This window comes from Watersipora subatra, chromosome 6 (genome assembly GCF_963576615.1).
Source record: "Watersipora subatra chromosome 6, tzWatSuba1.1, whole genome shotgun sequence".
Lineage (NCBI taxonomy): Eukaryota > Metazoa > Bryozoa > Gymnolaemata > Cheilostomatida > Watersiporidae > Watersipora > Watersipora subatra.
In genome coordinates, this window is record NC_088713.1 from 33,965,661 (window position 1) to 33,977,825 (window position 12,165).

A 12,165-nucleotide genomic window follows, 5' to 3' on the forward strand; every position below is an offset into this window, starting at 1 on the left:
ATATGAAAGCATGAGAAAGTTTTCCTTTTGCAACAGTTCAATGTCGATTGAAGGTAGGAATTACCCCAGAGCTAGGATGGAACTCGGGGACGTACGATAGCTGAAGTTTCCTAGTTGAACTCGTTCGTTTCATTTCCCCCACCGTCCCCAAACATTGTATAAGGTGCAGTCTAGCAAGGTTTTCATAAGAAATATTTTTAGCTTCAACTTTTAGAATTGCTAAGCATTTTCGACTTCGTCAAGGCTTTTGATAACGTGCCTCATCATGTATTTGTCAGTAAAATCAAGGCTTGTGGATTAAGCGTTCATATAGGACAGTAGGTTGAGATGTGATTGAGGAACCGAACTTCGTTTGTTACTGTTAATGGCATAAGGTCAGAGTTGTTTGGTGTTTCCACTGGAGCCCCGCAGGGATCAGTTTTTGGGTCTCTGCTATTATTGCTTTTGTGAACAACATGATTCTGGCTGTTAAGGGCACCGCATTCTGCCGATTTTATGCAGATAACACCATATATATTACGGAGTGCTGGTCTTCAAGATAACATAACCTAAGCTGTATGACGGATCTGAACAATGGGGCATGATTTTTAACCCTACCAAATGTGTTCATATGAAGGTTAGAAAGGACGTTCCTATAACGCGTTTGGGTTTATGGTTGCTTACTAGCTAAAGGCTGACCAACAGGATTTTGAACATTACCCTTCGGACAGTATTTTGGGGGCCATGTTTTGTCACCAAGCAGGAAACCAAAAGCCGCGCCTGCGTGACTCTTATATTTATATTGGGTGTGGCCAAAAAGCAAAACAATAACACGTGCGTAGCACCGCGGTAGAAGCAATACCATGAAGTCTGTGACTACGCACATAGACATACAGCTACAACATGTAGCAGTTCCCAGTTCTACTTGAGAGCTGAATAGCAATCCTATTCCACAAGCCAACAGTGTAAGATATTTTGGCGCTTTTATAGGCACATGGAAAATATGGAACACATTTTATAGGCATGAACACATCACAAGTTGCCAAGAAAAGTAACAAAACCCTGGGCTTAATAAGCAGAAATCTTTTTAACATTTCCTCTCTGACCAAACTGGTTGCTTATAAAACAGCCGGGAAGCCAATTCTTGAAGACGCCTGTCAGGTCTGGTCGCCATATAATAAGTCCTCAATAGATATGCTAGGAACAATCCAGAGGTGTGCCAATAGATGAATTTTTAGACTAGGGCAATCAGAAAGTTGTCACTAGCTGTATGAAAGAACATGCGATAGATACAATTGAGGCTTGTCGACAGGAGTTGGATGAAATAATTTATTGAAAAGGTTGAATTTGGCCAATATGATATTGACATAAATGATTAATTTTATGTAAATTAATAAATCATATTCTATCTGAAAAGGCACTCTCGTTTCTTGTTTTCGCTTGGATCAATTCAAGTTCTCATTTTATAATAGAATTAGGAAGTGATTGTATTAAATAATTGCTATGGGTTTCTATACCACAAATTTAAAAATCTGGTACAAATGTAAAAATCACATAACAGACTTTCTTTGTCTGGTACTTTGTCTGACCAAACGGAGAGAGAATGTAGAGGCCATTCCTACTCGAGATAATACAATTATCCACGTAAAAAGTATTAGCCTTTATGGGTCGAACCTTACGAACATCCGGAAATAGATGTGTAACGGCAAATTTGAAATTGAAACAGCACATTTAAAAACTACAAATTAAAAAAATAGACAGTAGTAGTAAAAGATAGTTTTTAAACAAATTCAAAAATAACAAATGCAACATGTAATATTAGTTTATAATCAAAAGTGCACATTTAGCAGGTGCATATGGTATGTGATAAGAGCTATGGAATGCTAATGACTGTATAGCTCAATGGTTAAATGTGTGGTTTGAAACTTGCCGTTGCAATCTCCCTGAGTTCAAATCCAGCATGAAGCGTCTATTTAATTCCTAAAATTTTAATAGCTATAGCTGGACATCCTGAAGTACAGACATACAGACGAACTCTGAGATTTATTCGATGAACTGGTGCAAGCGTCATCAAGTAAATTGCAAATAATCTTTTGTTTGATTTTATTGGGAAAACGACAGGCCAAAAAGAAAACTATATTTTTTCATTTGATTTATCTATTTTTATTTTAGTAAATATCCATGTAATGCTTAATGTAATGCTTACGGGTGTAATGGATCATCTTGTATATATCATCGTATATATATTTACAACTCAGTAAATATAAAACCGCTGTCAACCGCTGTCACTTCAAATAATGGAACTCAGAAAACTAAGTTCAGATGGAATAAAAATTATGAACTGAGCATTTAATTAAACCTACAACACTGATAATGACTTTTTCCGAATACTTTCAAATTGCTACCACTACTGTCAAAAATGTCTATTGCTCCAATTTTACTGCGTGCCTAAAATCGTTCTTGTCTTTTTATACAGATCTCCCTAAGCAGTGTGGGTTGATTTATTAAGCACGGTTGAAAATTGATCAGATGTTGATCAATAGCATACGATGTTCAATAGTAGTTTATTATATACCTTTTAGTGTTGGACAGTGTTTAACTAGACTATTCGTAAGAGAGGCATGGATGAATATGGATGAATATGGATGATATGATAGATATGGATGAATTCACGCTTGTGAGCATATTTTAAATCCGTCGAAAGTTTAGCCTCTAAGATAGTATTTTATTTTTTCTTTGTCACTGTACTGAAAGTACTGAAAGCACCGAATCGTTCAAAGTCAAGCTGTTCCTTCTAGTCCTTTGCAAATATTCAAATTTTTTGTATATAGATTAACTGTTTGCTTTTGTTAACCAAAACCAGTGAAGATCGTAGAGCAGGGCAAGATCGTGACTATTCTGTTTTAAAACCGCATTGTCGAGTGTTATTATTAAAAAAAAACAATTATCAAAATTCTAAAAGCAGAGGAACTTTAAAGTTTACACTTGAAAAAAAGTGGATGGAAGAAGGATTATTCTTTGTTTTATCTTTAGTTTATTCTCTATTATTTTCTACGATCTCAAACAGTCCTATGTATTTGCTATGTATGACTTGAAGTAAGCAAATAGCCATGTATGGTTGTGTGTTATATATATATATATCCGTACAGATTGTTATCTTCAACCATTAAAAGAATGTTTGAAGATAACAAAATCGTTAAAAAATAACATGTTCAGAATTGGCCTACATAATCATTCAGAAAAACATAATTTGACAACTGTTTGGTTTACATATTTAGAGATAAGGCCAAAATGGAGAATGAGGATTAATTTAGTATATTTATTGACTAAATTCACAGTGAGTCAAAATGTTATAAATAAGAATTATAGTTTGCCAATCAGAGGTCCAACGAATTTTGCGCACCACTTTAATTATTGGCTTATGAAAAATTATTTTAAATGGGGTTCATACTGCTTTTTATTTAAAGTTCAACTTAGAAATAAACAAACGTATTATGGAGATATGTACTGTAATAACAATAGCAAGTGTAGTAGCATGAATACTGCATATGATCCTGTACTACAAACCGTCTTTATGAAGTAAATAATTTAAAAATAGTTTCTCTGTGTAGAATGATTTTCGGCAATTTATCATTCAGTATTGAGCAGAAAGCTTTCTGAGCTCCACTAATAACCAGGTCAATAAATAGGTCAATAAATAATTGAACTATACTAGTTTGTCTATTAATTGAATTATTAATGCAAGTTCATAAAACCAAAATTAATGATATAATTATTAATGCGGTTTTAAACCAACAATTAATTTACTAGTAATGTCTGTCGTTGCCCCTGGCTACTGTAAATATTTATCAGGTAGTTCCCGATAATTCTATATTTTAGCTGAAGTGTCCTGCTATGCGCGACTGATAACGATGCCTGGCCGGCGAAAGAAGACTAGTTCTTGCCCACACGTCACAAACTGTCATCACTCCCTCTCTTGGAATTTCATCCTTTCCAAGCGCGAGGTTTGTTGTTGTCATTTCCTTTTCGAATTTCTAAGGCTTTGTTTTCATTTCCACTAGTTGCTACTATGTTCTATACTAGTTACTACTATGTTCTATACTAGTTACTATTATGTTCTATACTAGTTACTACTATGTTCTATACTAGTTACTACTATGTTCTATACTAGTTGCTACTATGTTCTATACTAGTTGCTACTATGTTCTATACTAGTTACTACTATGTTCTATACTAGTTACTATTATGTTCTATACTAGTTACTACTATGTTCTATACTAGTTACTACTATGTTCTATACTAGTTACTACTATGTTCTATACTAGTTACTACTATGTTCTATACTAGTTACTACTATGTTCTATACTAGTTACTACTATGTTCTATACTAGTTACTATTATGTTCTATACTAGTTGCTACTATGTTCTATACTAGTTACTATTATGTTCTATACTAGTTACTATTATGTTCTATACTAGTTGCTACTATGTTCTATACTAGTTACTATTATGTTCTATACTAGTTACTACTATGTTCTATACTAGTTACTACTATGTTCTATACTAGTTGCTACTATGTTCTATACTAGTTACTACTATGTTCTATACTAGTTACTACTATGTTCTATACTAGTTACTACTATGTTCTATACTAGTTGCTACTATGTTCTATACTAGTTACTATTATGTTCTATACTAGTTACTATTATGTTCTATACTAGTTACTACTATGTTCTATACTAGTTACTATTATGTTCTATACTAGTTACTACTATGTTCTATACTAGTTACTACTATGTTCTATACTAGTTGCTACTATGTTCTATACTAGTTACTACTATGTTTTATACTAGTTACTACTATGTTCTATACTAGTTACTATTATGTTCTATACTAGTTACTACTATGTTCTATACTAGTTACTACTATGTTCTATACTAGTTACTACTATGTTCTATACTAGTTGCTACTATGTTCTATACTAGTTACTATTATGTTCTATACTAGTTACTATTATGTTCTATACTAGTTACTACTATGTTCTATACTAGTTACTATTATGTTCTATACTAGTTACTACTATGTTCTATACTAGTTACTACTATGTTCTATACTAGTTGCTACTATGTTCTATACTAGTTACTACTATGTTCTATACTAGTTACTACTATGTTCTATACTAGTTACTACTATGTTCTATACTAGTTACTACTATGTTCTATACTAGTTACTACTATGTTCTATACTAGTTGCTACTATGTTCTATACTAGTTACTACTATGTTCTATACTAGTTACTACTATGTTCTATACTAGTTACTACTATGTTCTATACTAGTTACTACTATGTTCTATACTAGTTACTACTATGTTCTATACTAGTTACTATTATGTTCTATACTAGTTACTATTATGTTCTATACTAGTTACTATTATGTTCTATACTAGTTGCTACTATGTTCTATACTAGTTACTATTATGTTCTATACTAGTTACTACTATGTTCTATACTAGTTGCTACTATGTTCTATACTAGTTGCTACTATGTTCTATACTAGTTGCTACTATGTTCTATACTAGTTACTATTATGTTCTATACTAGTTACTATTATGTTCTATACTAGTTACTATTATGTTCTATACTAGTTACTACTATGTTCTATACTAGTTACTACTATGTTCTATACTAGTTACTATTATGTTCTATACTAGTTACTACTATGTTCTATACTAGTTACTATTATGTTCTATACTAGTTGCTACTATGTTCTATACTAGTTATTATTATGTTTTATACTAGTTGCTACTATGTTCTATACTAGTTACTACTATGTTCTATACTAGTTGCTACTATGTTCTATGTTAGTTGCTGTCAAAAGAGTTTGAAGTTGAATGATACATTAGGATTATGGTTTTGCTATGGACACACTAACTGTTATCATTTTAGCCTTTTAATATTCATGAAAAGTATCTTTACGTGCCTTACTATAAGTGTTAGTTTAGTTTGCAGAATTGTTATACTTAACACTTTGAAACATAATCAAGATGGTATATCGAAGCCGATCTCTGGATTCTAGACCGTATTGACAACTTTTCATTGACCATGAAACTACTTAGAATAGCACAAGTCATTTTGAACTGAATATGATATTCAAGTCCCAAGCTTGAACTGAATATGATATTCAAGTACCTACCAAGCTTGAACTGAATATGATATTCAAGTCCCAAGCTTGCAGAATTCGATGAAAAAACAGAAATCGAGTAGAGTACATTTTTTTCACATACTTTTAAAAAATTGATGTTTTAGAGGTAATTGAAGTAACGTAATGGTTGTAGTACACTGAGTTAGTTATCAGTTAGTTGATAGTAACGTAATGGTTGTAGTACACTGAGTTAGTTATCAGTTAGTTGATAGTAACGTAATGGTTGTAGTACACTGAGTTAGTTATCAGTTAGTTGATAGTAACGTAATGGTTGTAGTACGCTGAGTTAGTTATCAGTTAGTTGATAGTAACGTAATGGTTGTAGTACACTGAGTTAGTTATCAGTTAGTTGATAGTAACGTAATGGTTGTAGTACACTGAGTTAGTTATCAGTTAGTTGATAGTAATGTAATGGTTGTAGTACACTGAGTTAGTTATCAGTTAGTTGATATCAGTGTTCAAGTTCGTTCTTGTTCAACTTGCGTTCAAGTTGCATTACATGTCCCTTTTTCAGCAGTCTCTATGTAGCTCATAATCGCACCATCGCTTGATTTGGGCATTAAATCACGATCAAGTTTAGTTGATTTTAATCTTGAAACATCCTGGCAGCGATCCTCTCAAATGTCAAAAACAATCGCAAATGATAAAAAATATTGATACTTTCCGTTAGATTAAGGCATGCTTAATTCCCATGTAAACAGTCCACAGGGTTTCATATAAAGTTCAGACTGCTGATATTAACTAATATTTCAGGTCAAATCTATACTATATGGTTACTATATCTATACTATATGGTTACTATATCTATACTATATGGTTACTATATCTATACTATATGGTTACTATATCTATACTATATAGTTACTATATCTATACTACATTGTTACTATTTCTATACTATATTGTTACTATATCTATACTATATTGTTACTATTTCTCTACTATATTGTTACTATATCTATACTATATGGTTACTATTTCTCTACTATATTGTTACTATATCTATACTATATGGTTACTATATCTATACTATATGGTTACTATATCTATACTATATGGTTACTATATCTATACTATATGGTTACTATATCTATACTATATGGTTACTGTATCTATACTATATGGTTACTATATCTATACTATATGGTTACTATATCTATACTATATGGTTACTGTATCTATACTATATGGTTACTATATCTATACTATATGGTTACTGTATCTATACTATATGGTTACTATCTCAAGAACTATTAGTGCAATCGATTTGAAACTTCAGAGTTCGACAGGAAACCATGAGGCGGTTACGCATTACGCATGAAGCGACCGAATCTTCATAATCCTACGTAAACAGAACGTGCGGAAATCAAAGCGAAAGTAAAACAAAAAGTGTGCAAAACAGTTTCAAGTGTTGAGAAGCATTAGTTTAGGGTTCTCTTTCTTTTTACTGCTCATATAAGCTAATCCTTTTATGCGTTCCTGTTTTCACTGTTTACACTGTTTACAATCTCATGCAGTCGCTGTGTCACACATGCAGTCACCCGTCTAAGGATATTTGGCTCTGCGCTACCTGCCTTTCCTGCCATGGTGACCATGGTGATACAGACCATGGTGATAAAGACCATTCTATTAAGCATGTTCAAGAGTGCGATCATCAGCTCGCCGTCAACACAAAGACTGGACGATTCTGGTGCCACAGCTGTGGGGGTGAGGTCTATCAAGGCAGGGACAATTACCCAGAATTCAGGTACTGAGAGGGTTCATATAACTCTCATGAATTACAATAATACCTCGTGGTCTTTCGAAGTTACAGTAGTCTGTGGTTCGAAAATGTTCTTTACAAAATTAAAGGAAATTAATTAAAAACTTACTATACATAAATATACATCCGTAAAAGACATGAGTCTCACACATGTCACACGCTTCTCACAACCAACCCACTTGATCACAAGTACGAAATTCAGACCAGATGAAATTCAACTTATGCCTGTACTACATATGTTCATTCTCTGGTTTGAAGTTTAAGTATAAACTGGAAGTCAGTCAAGATAGCTTCAATTTACTTACTTATTACATAAGTAGTGAATACATTATTTTTAGAAAGCAATTCAAGTGTTTCGGTGTTACAATCTGGCTCGTACATGTACTTTAAAAATTAGTTTCTATTTCACGGATTTTCACATATCACGGAGGAGGTCAGTCTTCATTAACCGTGAAAAGTGAGGCACGGGAGAGGTCAGTCTTCATTAACCGTGAAAAGTGAGGAATTACTGTCTCTGCATTTGATTTTGCACGAGTTTAGTTTCCTTCTGTGTGCAACCTTGACAAGTTTCAGCTTGCGTCACAAACATTATTTTTAATTTTAGGAATGGTTGATAATTCTAAACAGCGTAAATTGATGATTTTAATCATGATCATTTACTACTTATCGTTTGACAATGACAAACGCAGATTATTGTCAAGTAATGACCTACCCAATAATAACTAGGACCCGCACAGTCTAGTGTGCTGTGAGAGATGGTTAGGTGTCCTGTGAGAGATGGTCAGGTGTGCTGTGAAAGATGGTTAGGTGTGCTGTGAGTGATGGTTAGGTGTGCTGCTGTGAGAGATGGTCAGGTGTGCTGTGAGAGATGTTCAGGTGTGCTGTGAGAGATGGTCAGGTGTGCAGTGAGAGATGGTCAGGTGTGCTGTGAGAGATGATCAGGTGTGCTGTGAGAGATGGGTCAGGTGTGCTGTGAGAGATGGGTCAGGTGTGCTGTGAGAGATGGTTAGGTGTCCTGTGAGAGATGTTCAGGTGTGCTGTGAGAGATGGTTCGGTGTGCAGTGAGAGATGGTCAGGTGTGCTGTGAGAGATGATCAGGTGTGCTGTGAGAGATGGTCAGGTTTACTGTGAGAGATGGTCAGGTGTGCTGTGAGAGATGGTTAGGTGTGCTGTGAGACATGATCAGGTGTGCTTGTGAGAGATGGTCAGGGGTGCTGTGAGAGATTGTCAGGGGTGCTGTGAGAGATTGTCAGGGGTGCTGTGAGAGATTGTCAGGGGTGCTGTGAGAGATGGTCAGGTGTGCTGTGAGAGATGGTCAAGTGTGCTGTGAGAGATGGTCAGGTGTGCTGTGAGAGATGGTTAGGTGTCCTGTGAGAGATGGTCAGGTGTGCTGTGAAAGATGGTTAGGTGTGCTGTGAGTGATGGTTAGGTGTGCTGCTGTGAGAGATGGTCAGGTGTGCTGTGAGAGATGTTCAGGTGTGCTGTGAGAGATGGTCAGGTGTGCAGTGAGAGATGGTCAGGTGTGCTGTGAGAGATGATCAGGTGTGCTGTGAGAGATGGGTCAGGTGTGCTGTGAGAGATGGGTCAGGTGTGCTGTGAGAGATGGTTAGGTGTCCTGTGAGAGATGTTCAGGTGTGCTGTGAGAGATGGTTCGGTGTGCAGTGAGAGATGGTCAGGTGTGCTGTGAGAGATGATCAGGTGTGCTGTGAGAGATGGTCAGGTTTACTGTGAGAGATGGTCAGGTGTGCTGTGAGAGATGGTTAGGTGTGCTGTGAGACATGATCAGGTGTGCTTGTGAGAGATGGTCAGGGGTGCTGTGAGAGATTGTCAGGGGTGCTGTGAGAGATTGTCAGGGGTGCTGTGAGAGATTGTCAGGGGTGCTGTGAGAGATGGTCAGGTGTGCTGTGAGAGATGGTCAAGTGTGCTGTGAGAGATGGTCAGGTGTGCTGTGAGAGATGGTCAGGTGTGCTGTGAGAGATGTTCAGGTGTGCTGTGAGAGATGGTCCGGTGTGCAGTGAGAGATGGTCAGGTGTGCTGTGAGAGATGATCAGGTGTGCTGTGAGAGATGGTCAGGTTTGCTGTGAGAGATGGTCAGGTGTGCTGTGAGAGATGTTCAGGTGTGCTGTGAGAGATGGTTAGCTGTCCTGTGAGAGATGGTCAGGTGTGCTGTGAGAGATGGTTAGGTGTGCGGTGAGAGATGGTCAGGTGTCCTGTGAGAGATGTTCAGGTGTGCTGTGAGAGATGGTCAAGTGTGCTGTGGGAGATGGTTAGGTGTGCGGTGAGAGATGGTCAGGGGTGCTGTGAGAGATTGTCAGGGGTGCTGTGAGAGATTGTCAGGGGTGCTGTGAGAGATGGTCAGGTGTGCTGTGAGAGATGGTTAGGCGTGCTGTGAGACATGATTAGGTGTGCTTGTGAGAGATGGTCAGGTGTGCTGTGAGGACTCTATACACTGACTGACATACTGTGTAGGGAGAACCAGGTACTACTTACACCTAACTGAGAAGTACTGTGTTGGGGGACCAAGGGAGGCCCTATCCTGGACCGTAGAACTAAATCTATAAATGATTGTGACTTAATTCCTTGAAGTACCGTGAATGCCCATTTACTACATGAATGCCCAGCTTTGGCATTGCATGGGAAATAAAATAATTATTCAATGAATTTGAGTAACTCAAGCTAGTGACTGAATTCCTCAAAATATTTTCACAAGTACACTTCACGCATTTAATAAAATCATGTCTATTGTCCTTACGCGTCTATTTCATTATCATTGTAATGCTGTCACTTTAAAGGTTGACTTGCAACAAAATTCACATTACAGTTATTTGGTATCAAAAGATTCACCATGTCTTGCTCTGTTGTGTTGTAGGTACCAAATGTGTGGAAAAGTGATTACAAGCTCTTAAAAGCTCAAAAACGAAATGCTTCCGAAGATTGGAATCTCTTTATTTCAATAACATAGCCAATAAATTTGGATATTGTCTTGTCATGTGATGTTCTCACGTGAATTGAAAGGCCAATAAAAAGCTCGATATAAAACTTATCGTAGCACTAGTTTATGACAAACACTTCAGGTTTTACCGAAGACCCCGTATCAAATATAGATGCTCGCTACTTTACAGTTTTGTTTTGGTTTGGTCTAATCGGCAAGTCGTAATCTGATCATGTGACCCAATACTTCACAAATAATTTCTGCAGCACTTTTCGATTACCACAAGTGACCTACAGGCTCGTCATGATTATCAGACAATGATATGTACTCCTTCAAGCTAAGGCTAAAAAATTAAATGAATTTTTACGGTAAATTATAGGATAACACTGCTAAGTGACAGCATTACGATGACGATAAAACAGACGCGTAAGAACAATAGACATGGTTTTATTGAATGCGTGAAGTACATTTGTGAAAATATTTCGACGAATACGGTTGCACGAAAGTGTAAACAGAAACCATCTACCACAGCTACGTCACATTTGAGCCGTTTTGGAAAGAGAATCCAAACTACGGTGGTCTCGTGTGGCTGCGATTAACTGTTCGTTTTTTACCTTTTAAGAGCTTGTAATCACATTTCCACATATTTGGCACCTACAACTCAACAGAGTAAGACATGGTGAATCTTTTCATATCAAATAACTGTAATGTGAATTTTGTTGCAAGTCAACCTTTAAGCATTGATATCTAAACACCTAGCCTAAAAATTAGTTTAATATTTTAACCTTAGCTCGAGGAGTGCATATCATTTTCTGATAAACACGAGGAGCTTGTTGGGCGCCTGTGATGGTCGAAAAATGCTGCAGAAATTGTTCGCGTCATTCAGCAAGAAATATGGGCCACATAATCAGATTATTACCAAATGATTAGACATAACTGAAATGAAACTGTAAAGTACCTATATTTGATAAGGGCTTTCCGGTAAAACCCGAAGTGTTTGTCATAAACTAGTGCTACGAGACGATTTATATTAACCCTTTGATTGGCCTTTTATTTCATGGGATAGCATTACGTGTCAAAACAATAACCACGTCGAGTTAAGTACGTCATCAAAATAAAGGGATTCCAAACTTTGGCCGTTTTTATAACTGTTCGTTTTTGAGCTTTTAAGAGTTTGTAATCACATTTCCACATTTTTTGCACCTACGTACAACACAGCAGAGTAAGACATTGTGAACCTTTTGATGCCAAATAATTATAATGTGAATTTTGCTGCAAGTCAACCTTTAA

At 36.1% G+C, this 12,165-nt stretch overlaps 1 protein-coding gene across 2 annotated transcripts in view; it reads left to right on the plus strand.

Annotated features, from left to right (window-relative positions):
- The first annotated feature begins 57 nt into the window (after positions 1–57).
- Positions 58–12,165, plus strand: part of LOC137398606 (ubiquitin carboxyl-terminal hydrolase 20-like) — a 50,098-nt gene continuing 37,990 nt past the window's right edge. For both annotated transcript variants that reach the window (XM_068084773.1, XM_068084774.1), the window contains exons 1-3: positions 58–163; positions 3,859–3,983; positions 7,699–7,928. In XM_068084773.1, the coding sequence (XP_067940874.1) occupies positions 3,891–3,983; positions 7,699–7,928 (323 nt within the window). In that variant the 5' untranslated portion in view covers positions 58–163; positions 3,859–3,890. The remainder of the gene's footprint in view (positions 164–3,858; positions 3,984–7,698; positions 7,929–12,165) is intronic.